The sequence below is a fragment of the Mus caroli genome, chromosome 8, assembly GCF_900094665.2.
Source record: "Mus caroli chromosome 8, CAROLI_EIJ_v1.1, whole genome shotgun sequence".
NCBI lineage: Eukaryota > Metazoa > Chordata > Mammalia > Rodentia > Muridae > Mus > Mus caroli.
In genome coordinates this window covers 73744026-73768552 of record NC_034577.1, presented here as the reverse complement: position 1 = coordinate 73768552, position 24527 = coordinate 73744026, and the positions used below count along the sequence as shown (strand labels likewise).

Below are 24527 nucleotides of genomic sequence, written 5' to 3'. Positions count from 1 at the left end.
ATGTACTTCTAATATTCTGGTATGTGTCTTGGGGGGTGAGGAAGCTGGAGAGATGGCTCAGAAGCTATGAGTGCTTGCTGCTCTTGCAGAGTACCCACATTGGGTTCCCTACACCCAGGTCAGTGACTCATAACCATCCTTAACTTAAATTTTGCGGGATCTGAGGCCATCTTCTGGTCTCTTCAGGTACTGCATTCATGTATGCTTGTACATAATTTAAAGTAAAATTTTTCAATTATACTATGATTTTTAAAAGAAAATGTAAAATCTGGGAAATATTTAACAAGGGTAATTTTTCTAGTTTTGTTAGACAATATTTATTTATTTGTGTGCCCATGGGATATGTATCCCAGGAGCTTATGGAGCTTATGGAGCTGTGGAGTAGGTATGGCCTTGTTGGAAGAAGTGTGTCACTGTGGGCCAGAGAACAATTTAGAGTCAGTTTTCTCATTACACAATCTAAGCCCCAGGATTTATTTATTTGTTTGTTTGTTTGTTTGTTTGTTTTAATGCATATGAGTGCTCTATCTACATGTACACCTGTGTGCCAAAAGAGGGAATCAGATTCCATTACAGATGGTTGTGAGTCACCATGTGGTTGCTGGAAATTGAACTCAGGACCCCTAGAAGAACAACCAGTGCTCTTAACTGCTGAGCCGTCTCTCCAGCCTTGTTAGAAAGTATAACTGTGGAAAATATTGGTAATTGAGTTCTCCACATAATTTCTTTTTATCAAGAATTATCTTTTCCCCATCAAACATTTGATCAAAGCCATTTAATCACATATTTCTAGCTAGAATATATTTCTCAGAAGTATCTTTTTTGGAATCAGGACTCATTGACACGTTGTGCAGCTTCATAGAGAGGCTCTATAAGGTTCTGGGTCTGACTCCTCTCTTCTGCACAGTGGTCCATTCAGAGTGCAAAGTCAATACTGGGAAGTTCTGAGAAGTTAGGGGTGTGGACAATGTGGTGTAATTACTGTTGTTGGTGTGGAGTACAGATTCTCTCTGTTCTTGGTTGTTTATCCCTGTAGGAAGCTGGAAAGAGTTACTCAAGTACTTGAAGAACTTCTGGCTCACTTCCCGCCTGCTATGGGATGTTGGCCCTTTCAACACCATGGTTCAATAATCATAGATCAAATAGATTTGGCAGAAAAATCTGACTGTCTTAGTTAGGGTCTTACTGCTGTAAAAGACATGATAACCAAGGCAACCCTTCTAAGGACAACATTTAGCTGGGCCTGGCTCACAGGTTCAGAGGTTCAGACCAGTATCATCAAGGTGGGAGCATGGCAGCATCCAGGCAGGCATGGTGCAGCAGGAGCTGAGAGTTCTACATCTTCATCTGAAGGCAAACAGGAGAAGACTAACTTCCAGGCATCTAGGATGAAGATCTTAAAGCCCATGCCCACAGTGACACACTTCTTCCAACAAGGCCACAGCCCCTAATAGTGCCACTCCCTGGGCCAAGCATACTCAAACCAGCACACTGGCCATGCACAGATTTTTTTTTTCTTTGTCATTATTTCTTGACCATTAGTGTATTCATTTCTATAGCATTTATACTGAATTTGGTACTATGGGTAATTTAAAGATGTTTTAAAATATGAGCAAGTACTCTCCCATGATATACAAGAAACTCGAGTATCACTATCAGTAGGGCTTGGTATCAAGAATTTGCTATCAGTCTGCAGGAACAGAAACATGTAGGAACCCAATCCAGGTTTTCCTTGTTTGGTTCTTACAGTAACAGTTTTATAAAAATGCGAAGGTAATGGTGGAGACACAAAAGAGATCTTTAGGAGGAGAGGGCTTATAAGAAATTTTCAGACAAATCTTTTCTATTTCAATCTGTGCTGAGATTTCTAAATTACCGAAAATAGGTTTGTGGAGAGATTAATGTTTAGCTTCCACGTGGAGGTTAAAGTGCAGGAAAATGGGATACAGGGGATGTTTGGAAATTCAGACAAGAAGGCAACAATCAAAAGCCACCCCAGTAGAGGTTCTGTGGAGTCTGTGTGTTGGAGAAATGGAGAGAGGGCATGTAAGGGTCTTAATTGTTAGAGAACAGCCCTGCACGCCACTAGTTAATCATTAACTTTGTAACCTCCACATGCATTCAGCTAAACTCGTTTTCAGAACTGACAGGTTCTCCTTCCCTGGAGAGTGAGCGTGGATAGCCAGGAGTTGTAAAACAATTCATTCAAGTACAAGGGCTGTTCATGGCTTTAGAGCCACAGTTTGTCTGAGAAGTAAACTTCTGGTCTGTGTTTATAGTTGAACTGTTAAAATACCGCATTGAATTCCTATCACATGCAACTGTTGCTCAGCATCACTGTTTAAGGATCCAGTGGTTTTTCCTGTCTACTATACTCAGTCAGAGTCTGCAGGTTGTTTGTGAAGGTCACAGGCAACCTGGCACCACGCTTCTACAACTGTATCTCTTGACTTCCACCAGTGCCCCTTCAGAGAGTGGCATCATTCAAGGAGTCTCATGGTGCAGTGGTTTCGTGCAATAACCTCTTTGCTTCTATGCAAAGTTTATTCTCTCGTATGGCCACTTGACTCCAAAGCATCCTCTCTTTTGGAAACATGTATTTGATATCACTTATTATTCTAGTTGCTTCTCCCTCTGCCTATGAAATTTTATTGCATGCTTATTCAGACGTAATTTGTATATTGTATGCAGTTTATTGTTTTCTTCATAACAAATTTAATCCACTGTGATAGTGATTATACCTGAGGAGAGGGAGGAAAATGGTGGAAGACCAGATGAGGCTGAGGGCTGGGATACAGGTCTTTGCTCTGAGGTGCTTGGGAACATGCCTAGGCAGTAGCACTCGGGGAATACGGTCCATGGGCCTAAATTTCTGCAGTGTTTGGGATCTAGCATCATCTGATTTCTGTACAGAACAGAACTGATGGAATGGCTCACTATTACAAAGGAGAGTTACCAGCTTGGCTTACACAATTAACTGGTAACTGCCCAGGTAATACACAGGTAACTGCCCAGACTGACATGCCTCTGAAGTGCTGATCTAATAATGAAGGCCTGGAGTGTTCCTTATGAGTCCATGTTGGAAAACTGAAGAAGCTGCATCCAATGTCATTGAAGGATGACAGCAGCAATGGCAACAGTAGAGTAGATGTGTTCACCAGCAGGGGGAGAAGGGAAGCAGGCAAAAAGCAGCTTTCCCTCAGGCCACCCCAGGTATGTATGCTGGTCTACCTTCCCCACTTCTCCTTAAAGGAAACAACCACCCAGATCCTTCCATAGGCATTTTTCTTAACTGATTGCAGGTTAATCAAGTTGATAACCAAGAGTGAACTGCACAGATCTCTAAGAAAGAGGATCCCAAGTTAAGATTGAAATTATGTGTGTAGGCCTGCATATCTTTCTAGAGATGACATATAAAAAAAAAACATTAAACATCTTAACTGATCATTTGTTGTTATCTTGTGAAAAACTATAAGATTTAACATCCCTGAAGCTGGACACCTCTAAAGGAAAGAGACATATTTAATGCACTGTGTTGGACAACACCAAGTGACCTCATTAATGTGTCACTTGGTCGCAGTGCCATTGGGGTGTATGTGGCTTCCCCATGGTGAAGGTACACACAAGAAGGAGAGAGCACATGGTGAGAGAGTAATGTGGGTCGGCATTCTCATAAAAGCTCGTTCTGATGGGAACTGGATGAGATTCCTGTAGAGTTCCACTAACGCCTTCCAAGGGCAGCTGGAAGACTGCCAGTGACTGAAAAACTGCCACTATGAGGTACAAGACAGCTAAAGTTTAAATGAAGCTGGAGTAAAGGATGCGTAGAAGCCAGATGTCATCAGCAAAGCAAATACTTGTTTGTCAGAAGATCTGTTTTCTCAGTTGGTAAGTAGGAGGCACCAGCCACCTATTTTGATGACAAAGCCGAACTGAGATGCAGCCAACCCCATTCATCATCTGCAGCCACTTTCAAGCTATCGTGGACATTGATGTAATTACAAGAAAACCATAAGACTTTCCAAGTATGAGCTACTTATTACCTGGCCCTTGGTAGAAAATTACTTTAATTTGTACAGTAGTGATAACTGTTATCTCCTACTTTTCTGCCATAAATGAACCGCTCGGGTGGACATAGTCTTGCTCAGGTGCTTTCCCTCCAACTCCACACTATTTCAGTCCTCACTCATGGCTAACATCTGCCCATATCTCAAGGTAGGGTGAAAATAACACTTTGCCATAAAGACCTGCGATGTAGGGAACGAATAGCGCATGCTTCACATTCCACTGCCTTAATACTTCCCAGCTCCCTGCTCCTGTCTGGTCTGTGCTCACTTGTCATACGCAGATTTTAATCCATTTCTCCGCCTTTTCCAGGTAATCTGTCACTTGTGGGTTGCCATGCCTGGAGCATACAGAGACATAACACAGAGATAACATAATAGGCTCTTGTTACCAGTGAACTGGAAAGCCAGGGTCCTGGGCAAAAAGACTACAGTCAGAACACTTTTCCAGACAAAGAACACACGTTGTCCTGAGGAGAAGTTAACCAAACTTTCCTGAAATGAAAGCAAGGCAGTTAAGAACAGACCTCACAAGGGTCATGGTGGCTGAGTGGGAAACCCTGGCTGACTCTCAAGTCTTTGCTGCGTTTACTTTCCATTGTGGGCTCAGGGGGGCTTAGGCTTTAGGGGCAAAAGTCAGCCCTAGGTGTAAACCAGCCTTTCTGTTTACTAAATGAACCAGTGCTGGAGGGGGCAGTCTAATGCCAGTGCCACAGGGAACGTGGGGTGAGGACTTCATGAAAGCATTGTACTAGCCACACAGTCTAGTATCCTGTTTTATACCCTGCTAAATGTTAGGTTTATTTTCTCCTAAGAATGATGTAATATACACTGGAGAGTGTAAACAAGATAGCAAGATGACTCAGTAGGTAACAGTCCTTGCTGCCCAGTTTCATGGCCTAAGTTTGATCCTAGATCCCCAAGTGGTGGAAGGAGAGCAGCAACTCTCACAATTTGTTCTTTGACTTCCACACATGTACCATGGCATGTGCATGAGCATACACTTACAGACACACACACACACAGACACACACACACACACACACACACACACACACACACACGTACACACAGACACACACATAGTAAATGTTAAAAAAAATAAGAGTAATACATTGCACATAATTTATAGCAAATATTTTAATATTAGGAAGCATCTGAAATGTGTAAAATATTGAGATAATTGATTGTGATAAATTATATCAGTGAAGCAACAGACTTTGATATTTTCATTGGTAAGGTCTACTAGTGTGTAACATTTTTGACAGCACGACTATCCATATTTGAGGTATTTTGAGCCTGAATATTTTAATGAAGTGGAGTTTGATGGGAGTGTTTAAACTTCACATGTTCCCCTGTTTTGGTTTAGAAAAAAATATAATTTTGTTATATAGAAAATTCACAAATGGTGTTCTCATTAAAATTTATTTTAAAGAACATACCTAAGACATCTATGTGAAACCTGTAGATGTGGCTGTTGTTGTAAATCCGACTATCAGTTGGTGGTTATGTGAATCTTTGTATTTGATTGCTCTTATTCAAATTGAGATGGCCCTGAAACCTGTCAGATCTGGGACACTGTGTGAAATAATGACTTATTTCTTTTATTCAGACAAACTTGGTTTTAGTCCAGGCAGTCATGGGATTTCTGTGACGCCAGATCAGATTTTCCAAATGATGCTCTCAGGAGGGCTAAATCTGATGCGTGTGTTAAGGAACATATAGCCGACCCTATGGAAAGCAGATGATGCATAAGCACCAGGCGTTTCTCTATCTGCTTGTGGCTTACTCACTTGTGTTTTGATAATCATCCTTCATCCTGGTTCTGTTGCAGGAGGAGTTCTGGATGGATGGCAGCTGGAAGCCCATTGCCATAGCCAGCTCATCTTCAACATTGAAGCAGTTACCTGGGCATTAAGTAATGAAAATTTTGGTAAGGGAAAAAGCAGACAAAAATAGCATATGGTTTTTCTTATAAAGTCACCTTAATCTCAGTTCTATTTTATAATAAGTCGCAAGATTATTCTCTAAACATCTCTGGCTGTGACAGATATCTGTTTCTCCAAGGTTCATCTTGATTTTAAAAATAAGTAACATGGGCTTTGGAAAACAAGACTAACAGTATACCTGTATTCTTTGTGCCATTGTTAATGTGTCATTACACTTCACTCAGTCTCTTTTGTTCTCTAAATGTCTATTCACTTCGTACATTGTGTCTCTGAGGGCAAGGTCTGGTGTTAGGCATCTTTTCAGCCGAGTCTACACAGAGTACAGACTCCTGGTGTTTGAGGTGTTGACTGACACTGCTCTCTGTAGCTATAAAAACTCTGACAGCACTGACAAGTCAGGTCAGAGAATTAAAACTGTGTCTATCTCAGACAAATAAGGTCCTAAATAACCAAATTAAGTTTTCATGTAGGAGCTGTTAGGATGGAAAAGGACATACTTCTTTTTAAGACAGGATGTCATAACTATGTAGCATTGGGTGGTCTGGAACTCACCAGGGTAGTCCTGAGCTTACAGAATTCCTTGACGTCAATCCTAGCCCTGGCCCAAATACCTTTATTGGTTTAAATTTTATCCAGTTTTTCTCCGTGTGATAATATGTATTTTAATTTCATATACTTGTATGAAATGAATGTAAAACTAGTATGCTTGCTATTGTTACATGACTAACCTATGCTGTATATAATGTGTAGTCTATTAATAAAGAGAGAAGGGCAAGAGGAAGAGGATAATGACAGTAGCTCAGTAGTAAAAAGCTCAGTAGTCCCAAGACTATACATGTCAGTCATTAAGAATGTAAGTTTATCATTGACCTTCAATTGGAGAAATGGCTACTGGAGATATTGTGCATACGGACGGCTGGATATTAGAATAAAACAAAACAGAAGATCCACTGAAATTTCACTGTTTCCATAAAGAGTATTGATTGTGAAATGACACCTTTACAATTTTGGACCTAAAATACAATAAAATTCAGTCTTCCATGTTTTTAACTAGAGATGTTTTACCATTTTGTCTACATTTATGTTTTCCAGAAACCATATATGAGGAATACATCCATCTCGTGCTACTTGTGTTTCCTTCTAAACAGTCACTTTTTAACTGAGGCTGGCATTCATGTCTTCATTTTGGGGTAATTTCATCTTTGGTCATAGCTATTATCATGTTAGTGGCCACGGTCATTTGTCCCTGAGTATCTTGATGTTGAAACTGTATTATGTTCAGTTTCCTTGTATATAGGTCTTCACTCTTCAGCGTAGGATATCAGGTGACTGTGGAGCTGCTTGGGGGACTTGCGAATCCTTAACTGAGGATTTCGGCACCTTGGCAGTATTCCATATGAGTATTCTATCCCCTAAAGCAGTTGAGTTTTTGCTAGAACTATTCCATATACTGATATCATGTATGTAAGTTGTCCTCATTAGACAGATTGTCATTGGCTGACATGGTTTGTTCCTGATCTTTTTTAGAATAACTGTTTTTCCTGGGGCTTTAAGAATCACTCCACAGTCACGTGATCAATGTGTCTTTTATTCGGGATATTAAATGTGAGTTTTAACCAAAGTGAATAAACTTGTAATCACCCATATTGTATTTAGCGAAATCTCCAGTGACTATGAAATCATCCTAGCATCAGATTCCCGTGGGCATCATGAAAAAGGGACGTTCACTCTCACAGTTGTTCAGAGAAAGCGTTAAGTGTTCAAAATTTTACACTTACTAGCCCTAAAAGTCTCATGGAGCCTGTCTAGCCGTAAAAGTGTCATGGAGCCTGTGCTTCCACACAACTAATAATCACTTCGGAAACATTCATTAAGCCATGGCACAGATCAGGTGCTATCTCAATATCATTGTGATAAACAGATTATGTAATAATCTGAAGCAGACCATCTCAGGACGATCACCTGCTAATTATTAGCTTGTCCCATTATGGCTCCTGACATCTGTGGTTACTTATAAGTTGGACAGACTTCCTCAAATTAGCTTAGACTATCAAAACTGTACTGTATTTTTGGTATTTCCATTCACCCACCAGGCTGTCAGATGCACAGAGACAGAATAAGACATTTTCCTAGTGAGAAGATAATTGATCTTGATTGTTCTGTTGCTTATCTACTCAGTCAGACAATGGCACCCTCCTCCAAAGAGCTTGGTTTTGTGTCTTCTTACAGCTGTGTCAGTGTAGGTCTCCCTAAAACAGAGGCCAACTGGATAGATGTAAGATATGACCTGGAGAAAATTGAAAGCCTTATTCAAGTGAGTACACATTTTTCTTTTTTCATTTTGCTTTAATATTTGATATATATATTGTTGTATTATAACTTTTATTCTCAAAAATTTCATATATATATATATATATATAGTAAAATATGATTGTATCTACTTCCCATTTTACTCCTTTTAAGACTTCTCTTCTATTTTGCCACTGTGTCTGCCCCAACTTCGCATCTTTTGTTTCTTGCTTTTTTGATAACCCATTAAGTCCAATTAATGTTACCAGTATCTACACAGCCATATTGCCATCCACTGAAACAGAAAAATAAGAGTGGGACACCAACAAAAGGGAATAATACATTTTCTCTCAGTAGCTATCACATGCCAACAGGTTGTTAAGGGGGGCAGGGCCAAGAGACCACATTCCCTTTTAAGCTGTCATTTTGGCAGACAAGATCTGTGCAGATAACAGAGTATTGTGAGCTCATGCATGTGACAGCCACATCGGATCCAGAGGACAGTATTCCATTGTACTTCCTCCCACCCTCTGGTTTTTAACTTTTTTTCTGCATCATTTTCATCAGTATCCCCAGAGTCTTGGCAGGATTAGGAGTGGGGTTCATAAAAATGTCTTATTTAGTCTCTTCTTCATAGCACTTTGACCAATTATACCCCAGCACTGATTGCTTACTACTGGGGGGAAAAAGAAATGCCTCTGACCAAGGGTGATGGATACCAAGTCTACCAACACAACCATAAATACTGAGAAGATAATTTGACAGCAAAACCATTGAGAAAATATCAGTGGCATATGGCCTAGGGCGTATGGCCGCCCAGCCATGGGGTTTTGCTCAGGGATATAGTACCAGGAATAATTTTATTATTATTATTATTATTAGTAGTAGTAGTAGTAGTAGTAGTAGTATTGAGCAGTTCTCCAATCCAACTTAAAAATGGCTAGTTGTCCACAAGAACCCTGCCACTAGCTCCATCCCACATGGTAGGTTGGTATTATGGCACATAGAGCCAAGTCCTAGGTTAGGTCATTGATATCATTGTTTTTGCCGAAAGAAAACTTGTAATGGCTATGAAGTATGCATGTCTTATGTTTTTCTACAAATTTCTATGAAATACCATTTGAAATAATAATATTTGTGAAGAAATATATGAACATTGCAAAGCCTTCTAAGACATTGTTTTTAAATTCTATTTACTGTTAAGATTTACACCTTTATCAGAGCTAAGAACTATGTGTAGACAGATCCTGGACTCTAGTGTAGAACCTATTATCATTTCTTCGCTCAATGCATAGCATAAAAGTGACTCCTGATGGCATCATTAGACCTGTAGATTAGTGCATTTTCCAAAACTCATCACAGAAGCTTCTTTTTGCTCTAGATGCTCATGCACCAGTCAAGGTGCAGAGGATATGAGCCTGCAGAGTGCTCATCCCTAAATGGGACTTCTGTATCACATACCCTCTTCCCAAGACTAGGCTATCTGTGTATGGGAGGTATTGGAAAACTTGTTAGAGCCCAGGGTAGTAGATGACTCCAAGGAAAGTGTTTGATCAACACAGCAGGGTAGCTGCACATGTGAACACATACACATTTGTCAGTACACCCCAGACCCACACAATCTCAAGTCAAATAAAATCCTAACATGAAATGTGGAAAATAACATAAAATTCACTCCCAACTGAAGAAGTACTGGCAATTAGTAGTTGCTGAGAGAAGGGAAGTAAGTTTTCTTTAAGTGTGTTGTCCCTGGTTAGGTTACCTAGCAACCGTGGATGGCCACACATCTAATAAGAGTATATGGTCAGTACAGATCATACTTAATTAAGAAAGAAGAAACAAAGAGGGCACAAAGTTTGGTGGGTAGGGACGGGATATGGTCATGGAAGGAGTTGGAAGGAGAGTAAATATCAAAACTGGTGTACAAAAATGTCAAAGAACTACTAAAGGAATTAAAAATTAAATTCAATTTCCAACTCACAAATCAGAAACTTATTTATCTGGAAAATGGGTTACAGGAAGGGGACCCAATGTGGTGTTAGCCCTAGAATGAGGTATTTTTTCTGGGAATTGTAGATCATCTTCTCCTGCCTAGAGTTGCTAGGCGGCCTAGTAGCAGGTTTGGCTCAATCTAATCAAGAAAGATTAGGAATCTCATCCTAAATGACAACCCTGAAAGATATATTTTGTCCCCATGAATCACATAACCTGGTCTGAAGAAGCAACTTTTACTGCAGTGATTGAGAATTACAGTGGAAGGTTCGAAGAGGTTCTGAAAGCTAAGCTGCCATTAGAATCACAGCACACAACAGTAAGTCAGGCTGAGCACAAAACATCTCAATAGGTGATTGGCTGCATATTAAAATAGAATACTTAAGTAGGACAAGAGTCTCCTAGCATAATAGCCATCATATCCAGGCACAGGGAAAAATCATTAATCGTACCAAGAAGAGTAAAGTCACAATCAAAAGCAGGATTAGTCTTATATTAGTATTAGATAAGCCAACATGATGGAAAATGGAGCTGCAAATGCCAAGAGCAACATTAATGACAAAAGAAAATTCATGAAGAAGAAACATTGATTTTTAATATATATGCACCAAGCAACAGAATCTCAAAATTCATGACACAAAAATTTAACAGCTCAAAGGAGAAACAGACAAATTTATGATTACAGTTGTGGATTTCAGCATCTCCTGCCCAATAACTAGATCAACTATTAAGTAACAATATTCCAAAAACATAGGAACCATGACAAAGACAATTAATGGGATTTGACTTTATGCATGAAGCATTCCACCCAACGGCATCAAAACAAACTTTTAAAAATTCATATAAAACAGTCACCAAGACTAAATATCTCCTGAGCCATATAGTAATGGGGCATTGAACTCACCAGAACTTTGATTGTGCAGAAAGTATGTTTAGAACACAATGGAATCAATCTGGAGATAAAAAGATACAGAAGGAAAGTCCCCCAAATTTGCAAATTAAACAACATATTTCTAAGTAACACATGGGTCAAAGACTAATTCCCAAAGATATGCAAACAACCTCACAGCCATGAATAAAATGAAATCCTGTCTGTTACAATGTGAACTGGTAACGATGAGGAAACTTAAAAATGCAGTGTGTGAGTTAGAAAAGAGGAAAAGCACTAAGCATCAAGCCAGCACCTGAAGTTCTGTCTCACCAAATTAGAAGAATCACAAAATGAATTCAATATGCGTAGAAGGAAGGAAAAAATAGATCTGGGAGCAGGCATTAATGAAACTGAAATCAGGAAGTCAGGGGACAAATTAATGAAACATAAAGGTACTAATAAAAAATCAATAAGATTTGTAAACATCTAACAATAAGAAAGATGGTACCAGGCACCATGGATGGAATTGGTGGCAATTGGCACAGGATCTGTGGGGATAACATTTGTCACTGTTTCCCTCAGTGTCTTATAACTGTACCAATGATTTACAGGAAATGGGAACATTCTTCAAAGACCATGCACTCCCCAAAACATAGCAATGATGAAAGTGGTGGTTCAAGCGCTCCTATAACTCCTGACACTGTTCAGGTCACCATGGAGAGCCTCCTAGAAGAACACTTGGGAGCAGCTAGCCTTGCTCCAGCATCCTGAAACCTATTTCAAGCATTGATCATGATGTATATAGTTACCCCCCCACACACACACACACAGGAAGAAGCAAGTCCCTCTAATTCAGTTTAGGAGACTAATCTTACCTTGATGTGAAAACTTGATAAAGATACATTTAAAAAAAATGAAGCCAAATATAAGCAACTCTCATGTACTTGGTATAAAATTCCTCAGTACAATATCAACCTATCAGATCTACCGGTGTATTATGAAAGGAATCCTATAACATCACTGTATAGAATTTAGAATTTATTCTAGGTATGCAAATCTTTTGATTATTTCAAGAACTATCAGTCAACTCAGGCTGACATATCAGGGGCCAAAAAGGAAAATCATATCAATTGATTTAGAAAAGGCATGATAAATTTAGTACCTCTTATACAGGATGGATTTTCCTTTTTTAATGACTGTCCATACCCCATTGTGTGACTGTCTTTTGACAGAGGATCTTTAAAGAGAAATTTAAGTGAAAACAGGGCCATTAGGATGATTCTAATCTAATATGTCCAGTTTCCTTAGAAGGGCAGGAAACCATGCTCCAAGAAGGGTATCCACAGGAGGAAGATACCCTGAGGAGACAGAGAGAGGAGAGGATAGGAATTGATAAGGCAAAGTGAGAAGTCTTGGGAGACCACTCCTAACATCTCCCTCTGAGACTGATTGTATTCAGAATTCTAGAAAAGTACATGTCCTTACTTACGCTATCCAGCATATATAAAATTGTTATAGCAGCTTCAGCAAACTGCTGTAGAGCTGCTTCAAGATAAAATTTCTCAGCAGAATAGAAACAAAGGACAACTTCTTCAACTTAATATAAAATATTACTAGAATACTTAAACTTTTGCCAGTGAGGGAAAGACAGTTTTCCTCTGGGAGTAAAACAAAACTCTCACCACTTTTATTTGCCAAGCTATTCCTTTTGGTGTACCCATCCAGTAGATCAAGAGATATATGTGGCTAAGGCATGAAAGGAAACAGACACCCCAAAAGCCTGCCATACAGTGAAAGAACCCACTCTAAACATGTTTCATGTTGGGCAGAGATGATAAAATTACAGAAAAAAAGACAGATGGAAAAAGGAGGGGTGAGTAGGGAGAGTATGGTGTTCTTTAACACAGTTCCACTGCAATGTGTGCCATTAGATTGCTAGGTACCTGCCATTGTATATATATATGCATATATAGATATATAGATAGATAGATAGATAGATAGATATAGATAGATTATAGATATAGATATAGATATAGATATAGATATAGATATTTAAAAAACATAGAATATATATTATATAATTATTATATTATATACTAAACTATTGATTTTGGGTCTCTGGTGGGACTGCCATCTTCTAATGGAAAAGCAAACTGCTCACATATTTTCTAGAAAGAAAAACTGAAGAAAAAATGAAGAGGTAAAAGTCCTACAGTGTCCTTCAAAGTCCAATCCCAGTGACTGTTGCCCTCCAGTGGCTCACCATTTCTATCCTGGAACCAAGACTTTCAGGGCATTAAACACACACACTGTAGCTATGTAGGGGTGTCCACACACTGGCTATAACAGTCGCATATGGTGTGTGAGGCATATTAACCATGAAGGGAACTGGAGTCAGATCAAGGGGTGAAGAAACCTCAGCCCTTCTGCTGTCTTTCCCCTATAACAGAACTACTCAAAATGTTATTTTTTAAAAAGCTAATCTTAAAAGGTTGCATTCTATATAACTCCATTTCTCTCACATTCTTGAAATGTTAAAGGTCTAGGATTTTACAGGGGGATGAAAACTGGTAAATCTGGGGAAGAGAGAAATGTTACATCAATATGAATTTCCCTGCTTGGGAATTGTGTTGTGGCGAAGCAAGTCCCTGCAGGGAAATGCAGAGGAGGGTCAGGCAGTCTCTCAATATGTTCTCTTATAATTGCAGGAGCTTAAAATGATTGCAAAATTCACGTTTAAGTTAAGGGACAAAATTTATTGTTTACAGCAAGTTGCTAGTATCATACCTAGATTTTTCATATGACCTCCCTCCTTTTCTCTTTTTCAGTCTATTCATATCGACACCACTTTATACACTGACAGTGACTTTCATGTGAGTATAGTTAGGTTTTTCGAAATTGCTATTTTTCCAGTTCATCAGCCGTATTTCCATAACTTTGTTGAAACAGTTATAGTTTTAAAATCTAACTTACGGTGGGTTCTCTTGGTGTTTGATCCATGATATTTCTGAAGGAGTGTGGAATTTTTGGGACTCATGGAAAAATGCTACATAAATGCTACTATTATAATGGTATCAAATCACAGTGGAATAAAAAAACCAACTTTTCATCAATGTCAAACAAAATCTGTTACATATTTCTGTGATGCAGTTAGATCATCGTAGAATTAGATGCTAGAATGGGACTAAATGATTCCATCTAAATGTCTTCTGTACCCCCATTCCTTTAGTGCTGTAGTGTGTGAACATCCTCAACACATGTACTGAAACTTGCTTAAAGGCATCCTTGCTTTGTATTTTGCATGGATCTCTATACTTGTAAGAAATCTTTCCACTAGTCTCTATGTGAGATAAAATAATAATCCAAATGATGTACTAGAATTTCTAAAGGATGAGGTAGCCTCATTACAGTATACTGATGTTGCTGATGGCATTTGGTCACTTGATTTCTCCTTTTACTCTAAGGCTATCGCTAAAATGAAGAAATAGATCTCCAATTCCATTGCTTGGAAAATGTTAGTTTAAATAATTGTTAACCTCCCACAATGTAAAGTTACCTAGAAAGACCATCAGTGAGGTTTGCCCCGGGGGGCATGTCTCCTGAATGCTTTAATCCTGGTGAGAAGATCCATTCTGAATGTGGGCTGCAATCAGTTCATGGGGTAAACCCTGGACTAAAGAGTAGAGAGGGCGAGAGGAGGCCTGAGCACAGCTGTGCCCATTCTCTCTGCTCTCAACTGTGCTTCTGATTAGCTACCTTAAGGTCTGTTGCCTTGACTTCCCTTCGATGATGAACTATGACTTGGAATTGTGAGCAGACAGACCTTCTTTCTCCTTGAAGTTGCTCTTTTTTTAATTTATTTATTTTTATTAGGTATTTTCTTCATTTACATTTCCAATGCTATCCCAAAAGTCCCCCATACCCTCCCCCCCCCCACTCCTCTACTCACCCACTCCCACTTCTTGGCCCTGGCGTTTCCCTGTACTGAGGCATATAAAGTTTGCAAGACCAATGGGCCTCTCTTTCCACTGATGACCGACTAGGCCATCTTCTGATACATATGCAGCTAGAGACATGAGTTCCAGGGGGTACTGGTTAGTTCATANTGTTGTTCCACCTATAGGGTTGCAGACCCCTTCAGCTCCTTGGGTACTTTCTCTAGCTCCTCCATTGGGAGCCCTGTGATCCATCCAATAGCTGACTGTGAGNATCCNCTTCTGTGTTTGCTAGGCCCCAGCATAACCTCACATGAGACAGCTATATCAGGGTCCTTTCAGCAAAATCTTGCTGGAATATGCAATGGTGTCAGCATTTGGAGGCTGATGGATCCCCGGATATGGCAGTCTCTAGATGGTCCATCCTTTCGTCTCAGCTCCAAACTTTGTCTCTGTAACTCCATCCATGGGTGTTTTGTTCCCAATTCTATGAAGGGGCTTTGCCGGAGCACCTGGGGGAGCCATCTTGGTTCCCAGATCCCTTGAAGTTACTCTTTGCCAGAGTATTTTTATCACAGAGACAGAAAAAGCAATGAACCTAGAACCAAAACCGAACTGTGTATTTTGTATTTGGAACCTGGAACTTCTCCAAGCTGGAATGTGTGTGCTCTCTGCTCATGGTTTGTTGCATAGAAGGTGGAGCCTTAAACTCAGACAAGCAGATGTCCACCAAACAAGTGTGTGAGATCTAGATAATCCCTCATCTGAGTTTAGCATATTTTTTGTTTTTCTGTGCTTTTTTTCCTAATTAGAAAGTTTTCCCATGCAGGAAGATAGCCTTGCAACTCAAAGGTGAGGCAAAGCGTTGATTGAAGTGTGGATGTGAATACTGAGGCTCAGGCACAGCTAATTTTCCATTTAATGTTTCCTTAAGGGTTTTTTTTTTTGGGGGGGGGTCTTGTGAAGTAACTCTTACAAGAAATACATTTTCTTGTTCACAGTCCCTTTTTGGCCAGTGCATAAGTGGGCACTGCCTTTGCTTTGGGTTTTTCTCTCAAATGTCTTAGAATTCTTTCTGCTGGGAACTGTAGGGACCCTGTGACTTACAGTTACCACTCTGTAAGAGGTGAACATGTAGTATGACCCTAAACCACTTTTTACATATGTTCTGTCATTTCTAGGCTTCTCATTCAACCGTTGGAAGAGGGTGTTTAGTGAGAGAAGGTAGCCTTTTATGCTGTGTTTCCTTCTGTACTATCCTTCTCTGTTAGTGGTTTTGGTTTTTTATTTCAAAATCAAATGGAAAAAGAAAGGCACTTCCTATGTAAATAAAACTCCCCAGTGGCACACAGTCAGAAAATGATTTAGGGAAGAAAGTGTTTATTTGGCTTACAATTCCAAGTTGTAGGCCATAATTATGGGAAATCAGGACTAGAACTTAAAGTATCCAGCTAACAGTGAAGAACAGAGACACAGTAACTGCAAGAATGCTTGTTTGCTTGCTTGCTCCCAGGTGGCTCTCCTCTGTCTTAGACTGTTCAGCACCCTCTGCCTAGGGAATAGTGCCACCACACTAGTTTGGCCCTTCCTCCATAAATTAACAATTAAGACAAGCTTCTACAGACATGCCTACAGGTTATCTGAGAAGTGGTCCCCATTAAGACTATGTTCTAAGTTGTGTCAAGTTGACAATTAAAACTAAGCCGTGTGGATATGACGTTTCTTTGTAAAATAACTAGATGGAGTTGACTGCTTTTTTTTCAATCAAAGTCTTATCAATATGAAAATGAATAATGGGAAAAGGTGTTTTGTTTATTTTTTTTAACTGGCTCTTTTCTTTTTAGCCCAGTTGCAAAGTTACTGCAATGAACTGCTTTCTCCTGGAATTGCAGGTTATTTTACACGAGTACAGTAACATGACTCTTAATGAAACAGTAAGAAACGTGCTCTACCTTGCAAACAGCACTCTGTCTTCTAACAAGGTGAGTAGTTCGGCAGCCAGAGAGAGCTGCACCTGACTAGGTTTGGCTTGCTTGATATAAGGCATGTATGTATAAGGAGAGTCTCCTATGGTGCGCACAGAAGGAAATTTGATTCCAGTGGAGTGGTGTCCAAAAGAGGTACCAGTGCTGGCATGCACAGAATCCTAAACATGTTGATCTCCTTGGTAAACAGACATTTCTAAATCATGCCAACCAGTGTGCTCCCTGTCAGAGTCATATTGATTTAAAATAAAATGTCTTATTGGCAAGTGGGTGCAGTGGATAGACATTAATGTGATCAAGTGTTTAGCATCAGAAACAGTAGCTCACCTTTATTGGGTTAGGTCTTAGTAGCACTGCACATTGATCTTTATACTTTAGACTGATAAGGTACTAAATCCTCAAAATCAGTCGCAGGGACTGGTCGCTTCCCTTTTTTCATGGCTGGCTATTTCTGTTCTTGTTTGAATGTTGATGCACATGGGAAGCACAACGCTAACCACATGCCCCAGTTTGTGCAGCCAAAGGCATTAGAGCTGTGATTCTACTCTAGCTTCTGTCCTCTCACCTTTTAAACATTTAAGTAATGGAAAAATTAGAATGATCAAAAGTGTTAACGATTCAAGTATTATTTAGAACATCCCAGACAACATGAGCAGGATTGGGTTACAAGAAACAAATACTAGTGACTCCTGTGGTTGGCTAAAGGATAAGTGACACAAATGTCCTGAGGTACAAAGAATTGTGGCCTGAGAGGGACAACCATAGTGAGAAAAACAAGGTTCGAACAAAGGATTATTATCATCAGAGGGGGCATAGTAAAATTATTTCATTTAGTATGTACTTCAACATATCCCTTTAAGAAGCACATGTTCTGAGGAAGGAGGCAATGTGCGTGTGTGTGTGTGTGTGTGTGTGTGTGTGTGTGTGTGTGTGTGTGTATGTGTGAAGATCAGTTAGTCAATAAGGTGGTATGTTACACAGAAGTCAGGGAATGGATGTCAGGGCCACCCGGGAGCGTCTTTAGGCAGACACAACTGGAGGAACAGTGATCTTGAGACGCCTTGGCTTCTCTTCCCAAATGCTGGGCTGCCTCAGTGTCTGCTCAGATGTCACATCCTCAGTGATGTCACTTATTCATATTTGCCACGCTTTCCCTACAGCCTCGCTCACTCTTCCCACCTCTATACATGCCCCACACTGATAATTATGCCCTAGAATCAGTAGCTGAAATCATCTGTCACCATTAGAAAGTCAGCATTAGAGTACATACATTTTAGAGTTCTTTTGACTGTGTTATTACAATTCCCAGTACATAAACTTCTTACAGGTATCCATTACTTGGGATTCTTACCAAGTGAATCATTACCTATTAATGGTAACAGATAACTTGTCACAGTATTAATGCTGAGCTTTAGGCTGCATGTCAGAGCCCCCAAAGTGACAGTTTGGCATAAATAAATACTGGAAGAATGAACAGGATTGCATGGTTAGGAGACTTGTGTAGAATTTCAGTTTACATGTCAGTGGCGATGAGCCACTAAGCATGTTTGCTTTCCTCTCTCAAATTGTTTCTGGACCGACTAGAGAATCCTATTAGCATTACAGCAATGTCTGGCATTCATTGTGTGCCTTATACATATTGGGGAATCTGAATTCCAAGTGCCTAATCAACATGAAATCTAATTTTGATTTTTGCTGGCACAGCCTCCGTGGTTCAGATGATCTCTAAAATGTTTATTCATGGTGGCTACACTTACAGTATTCTAGCTGTCCCCAAAGCTATGTTTATGGCATTTGTCTAAGTGGTTCAGATCAACCAATAATATTCAGTTAGCTACTCTGTGCCAAGCCTTATGTTTATTGCTGGGAAACAAAAGATAGATGGGTAGGCTTCCCAGGAATAGTAGTTAGGCAACAGTAGTGTAAAAAGGCCAACAGTCTGTGATATATGCATATCTAACTATTATATATGTGATATATCGCACACACACATACACATCTATACACACACACTATATGTATAGGACAGAAAGGCAAGTGCTCATGAAGTACAAACTTTGAGAGAGATACAAGAAAAAGAAATACCACAACAAGGAAAAATAATCAAAACCAAAACAACAACAACAACAGCAACAACACAGTGATGGGCTTGAAGCAGGAAGGACATAATGTAACATGAATGTCCTGTACATTTGCAAAGATTTTAATCCAACGTAGGAACACCCAACCCCTATAAATCTCTTGACTCCTTCTCACTATTTTTCAAAACTTGATTTCATTTGCCAATGTTTTCATGTCTGAAGACCCCACCATGTGTTGCAAGTAGTACGATATCCTCCAACAAAGAAGTGTGTTCTGTCTGCAGATCTAATTCTCCCTCCTTATTTGGCAGAATGTAGCAGAATCTGGCTGCAAGGAATGTGAGGAGCTGGAGGAGAAAACCTTCACAGAGTTTTTGCAAAGCTTTATCCGCATTGTCCAAATGTTCATCAACACGTCCTGACTGCACGCGAGCCTCTTCCGTGTTTCTGTTATTAAGGTACCTCCGCCTGCTGCTCAGAGGCAGCACAGCTCCATGCATTTGAAATCTGCTGGGCAAACTAAGCTTCCTAACAAGGAGATGATGAGCCACTTGGATCACATGAAATCTTGGAAATGAAGAGAGGAAAAGAGCTTGTCTCGGACTTATTTTTGCTTGCTTATTTTTAATTTATTGCTTCATTTGTACATATTTGTAATATAACAGATGTGGAATAAAGTTGTATGGATATTTTATCAATTGAAATTTAACTCTTACTTTGTCCTTTTTATTAATGTGTGTTTGGCTGTGTGTGATGTCTGTGTGTATACATGCTTGGCTAGTGTGTGTGATGGAGGGGGTGCAGTGCATGCACAAATGTGTCAAGGCAAGAGGTTGATCTTGGCTGCCTTGCTCATTATTTCCTACCTTGTTTGTTCTTAGTGGTAGTGTTGTTGTTGTTGTTGGTGGTGGTGGTAGTTTTAAGTCTGTATATATATTTTTTTAACCTGAAACCCATTAATTTTGTTGGACTAACTGGCCAGTGACCCCTAGGGATCCTTCTGTTTCTATTTCTGTAGAAGTGATTATAGGCACTTGCCACATCCCTGGCATTTTACATGTGTGCTGATGATCTGAATCCAAACCACCATGCTTGTGTGGCAAGCACATTCTCACCCAAACCATCTTTCCACTCCCTAATTCATATGTTGTAGCAAATAAAGGGCATGTTTTTGTTTGATTGAAGGTGATAGTCCTTCAAGGAAAGTACAAGAATACACAGAAAACTGCTGTTAACATTAGTCTTTAACATTTTTATTTTATTCTCACAAATTTTAATGCAATACACACTTGTTGAATTTTTTAAAGGCCTGATTTGTTGGACCCCATTTGGTTTGACAAAAATTCAGTTGTTCATAGGTGATGGCAAAATGGCTCAGGGGTGGGAATATTTCCTGCACAAGTATGGGGATCCACATTTGCATCCCCAGCATCTTTGGAAAGCTGGCCATGGCTATGTCTATACTGCAACTTGTGGAGAAACATAAGGATCATTGTGGCTTACTGGCCACTGGCTTGGATACAGATTTAACGAGTTACACTGTCTTCAGAGGATGTAGAGGAGAGTGGTAGACCAGGGCACTCCATACACATGTATGCATACATGAATTCAACACTGAAATGCAACTTAAAATAATTATTAATAAGCTTTTATAATTCTTATTAATATCATTCACTGTCCTGTCTAAAATTACTAAGCTTTCTAGCATTCCCATTTCTGGGACATGGGGAAAATGTACCATTTTAAATTTTAAATTTCCAGTCTAATTGTTAAAGAAAAGTTGGCCCCCATCCAGTGTTTGTTTATATGAGGAAAAGGAGACCAAAATGCTAGTCATATTACTGATGTTATTTGATAGTGACTAATAATCCACTCACATTGTATAATCAAATAGAGGATGAGTTTAAAATTTGGAATGTTCCAGTGCTCAGAGTTACTGCCTCTGAAATGTCACATACCATAACTGATTTTAGAAAACTATAGTTGTTAAAATCCTTTAACTTGATATAAAGTATGTGTGTATGAAGCGGTCATATACAACCAACTTTTAAGAGATAAAGTGAGCATGTACCACCATTTGAATTTAACTTCATCTTCCTGCTCTTAAAGTCAAACCTTGATGTCTATTTCAAAGTCCATTCCATTGGCCACACCCTTCCACTGGCCAGCCTAGGGCTATCTCCCTGGGGAATACTGTGTTTACATTTCACTTACTGCCCTAATTTGAAAATATTTCTCATGCATTTCCTATAATTAAATAAGCACAAAATCATATCTAATGGCAAATGGACAAGGTTACACAAATAAAAATTAAATTGATAATCCAACATGCCGTTGATGGATAGATTCTTACATTTTCCTTATTTCAAGCAAAGAAACAATGTATGAGGGGATATTATCTGCATGCTTTCTCTGGTAATAAAGTAAAAGGACTATGAGGTGGGACCAGGAAATACAAGCATAACTAACAAGTAATTTGTGAGCCAAGAGAATTTTATAACCCAATTACAAATCTAGTTTCATATAATCTCATTCTTTATCTGAGACGAGTGAATCAATAGATTTACCTTCTGCTGTTGTTACTGTAGCTGCAAAGAGGGAATTATATGTTCTGATGTAGTTTATGGCTGACAAATTCAATAACTTATAAAATCAAATCGACATACACAAAATAAAAATCAAGTAATGTGATTGTTCCCTCTTTGCTGTCCCCAAGCAACAAGAAACCCCAGAGAAAGTATTCCTGTTACTCCTCTTGTGTAAGTACGTAACTCAACAAAAGCTATCTTCACTCACTTCAAATCATGCTTAACATATGCATGCAATGGCTAAATATTTTGCCCAGAGGAACTCCCATTTCCAGGGAGAATTGATCTAGTATATCTGAACATGTCTAGTGACTGAATTGTGTCCTCAATAAGAATGTGTTATGTAAAATATTTAGCTGTTTAAAGAGTCCCTTGGTTCTAATTGTGTACTCTACCTAACACAATATAGAAGAAAATTAATGAAACAGAGACAGGCTTTTATCCTGTAATTTATTTCTTCAACCCTGAATTTGGAAATAGGGATTAAAAAAACCAAGGAGATCATTGTAACACAGAAGCAGATTTAAAAACTGCTGGAAATAGGGTCAGACCTTTTGGACTGTTATAATGGAAGGCAGCATCCACTTCCAAGTCATTTACATTCATTGTCATGATCGCATTTTTTTTTTCATTAAACATTCACTATGTCAGTCATACTGGTACCTTAGTTATTGGAAATCTACTCTGTGTGAACATTGCAACATGCTGTAAGAAGGCCATAGTGTCAGCCTTCCTGGGTTTCACAATCCTGCAGAAGCATTGTATTATCAAGCTCTTTTGTCCGAGGTCTTATTTTGTGTCCATCAATTCTATAAAGGAAATCAAGGAGAATCAGGTTGATTCAAGGTGTCCGTTCAAAGAGCACCTCTTGGAGGGAGTGACAGGTGAGCTGAGCTGTCAGGGGACATCAGATAAGCTAGAGGAGGAGTGAAAAGACTCCGATAGCACTCCAGTCAGTGAAGGCAGGAGTGTCCTAGAGCAAACACTCCAGTCAGTGAAGGAAGGAGTGTCCTAGAGCAAACACTCCAGTCAGTGAAGGCAGGAGTGTCCTAGAGCAAACACTCCAGTCAGTGAAGGCAGGAGTGTCCTAGAGCAAACAAACACTCCAGTCAGTGAAGGCAGGAGTGTCCTAGAGCAAACACTCCAGTCAGTGAAGGCAGGAGTGTCCTAGAGCAAAGGAAAATCCAGAAGAGCCGGAGGGGAAACGTGCAAAAGGAACTGTGGTAATGAAAGAGTTAACTGCCTCCTTGAGCTACACTAATGACTTTTTGTCTGACTTATAGAAAGAAGACTCCTTGTAACCTTAAGCCCCCCACCCCCAAAAAAACCCCTAACAGCAAAAACTACCTTGAACAGAAGACTTTTTTTTTATATTATTAGAGGTTTGTTTTTTTTTTATTTCATGGCAATTCCCATTTTTTATTACATCTTTTCCTCAATTACATTTCCAATGCTATCCCAAAAGTCCCCCACACCCTCCCCCCTACTTCCCTACCCACCCTTTCCCATTTTTTTGGCCCTGGTGTTCCCCTGTACTGGGGCATATACAGTTTGCATGTCCAATGGGCCTCTCTTTCCAGAGATGGCCAACTAGGCCATCTTTTGATACATATGCAGCTAGAGTCAAGAGCTCCGGGGTACTGGTTAGTTCATAATGTTGTTCTACCCATAGGGTTGTGGATCCCTTCAGCTCCTTCGGTACTTTCTCCAGCTCCTACATTGGGGGCCCTGGAGCTGTGACAAAAGGATGGACCATCTAGAGACTGCCATATCCAGAGATCCAGCCCATGATCAGCATCCAAACGCTGACACCATTGCATTCACTAGCAAGATTTTGCTGAAAGGACCCAGAGATAGCTGTCTCTTGTGAGACTATGCCGGGGCCTGGCAAACACAGAAGTGGATGCTCACAGTCAGCTAGAGAACAGAAGACTTTAAGTCAAAGTCTCCTTACAGTTAAATACCAGGCTCATAAAATTTGTCACTGTGTGGGAGTGCCATCTCTATCATCTTTGATGATTTCTTGGAACACCAAATGGACAGCAATATCAGCAAGTAATTACTCACTGTGACAGCCCTACATCCAGCACGTGGTGGTTGCAAGACTGAAGTCAGGGCCATATGTTCAATGAAGCATTGGGATCTACAGGGGCAGAAAAGGTGTGTGGGAAAAAAATCCTGGGACAAAGAAGGCTTTTTGAATGGAGGATTTTCTAAATCCTACATCACTGAAAACTGTTTGAGATAAGGGAAGCTACTTCTTCTCATCAAGATAAACCAAGTAGAGGAAGGCCTGTGGAGTGGCAGCAGGAAAGAGTTGAAAGGAGGACGTGGGATGTAACTGGGTAGAGAGAGATAACATCTGAAGTAAAATTAGCTGTACATAACACTGGGGACAGATTTAACAAGGCTCAGTAGTCATGGAAGCTGATGTGCTCAAGGGGAGGCAGAGGAAGGAAAAGCATCCCTCAGTACATGACAGTAAAGAGCCTAGAGGGAAATGAGGATGTCAGAGCATGGATGGTTCTTAACGGTGGGCACCATCCCTTCTAAAGGACTTGAAGATTATTGGTCTTCCACCATGCTCAGTTTCCAGAGATGAATTAACAAGGTCAAGGCCACCAATGTATCTGTAAGTCCTCTTCTCAGGATGCACCAGGGTGATGGTAGTAATAATAGTTCTTTTATACAGATGTGAGTCTTTACGTTTCGCAAAGCACTTTCATCTGTATTTTTTTTATTTTGTGAGAGTGTTTGCCTCTCTTGGGCACTG

At 39.7% G+C, this 24527-nt stretch overlaps 1 protein-coding gene across 10 annotated transcripts in view; it reads left to right on the top strand.

The window, feature by feature from the left end:
- Il15 (interleukin 15) overlaps positions 1-19875 on the top strand; it is a 73894-nt gene extending 54019 nt beyond the window's left edge. For 7 of the 10 annotated variants that reach the window (XM_029480480.1, XM_029480478.1, XM_029480483.1 and 4 more), the window contains 6 exons: positions 5899-5997; positions 7106-7203; positions 8243-8327; positions 13994-14038; positions 16945-17082; positions 19478-19870. In XM_029480480.1, coding sequence (XP_029336340.1) covers positions 5986-5997; positions 7106-7203; positions 8243-8327; positions 13994-14038; positions 16945-17082; positions 19478-19588 — 489 coding nt within the window. In that variant the 5' untranslated portion in view covers positions 5899-5985 and the 3' untranslated portion in view covers positions 19589-19870. Of the gene's footprint in view, positions 1-5898; positions 5998-7105; positions 7204-8242; positions 8328-13993; positions 14039-16944; positions 17083-19477 lie in introns of all 10 variants that reach the window. The other 3 variants (XM_029480479.1, XM_021170486.2, XM_029480484.1) reach the window with 2 other exon arrangements.
- The last annotated feature ends 4652 nt before the right edge of the window (positions 19876-24527 follow it).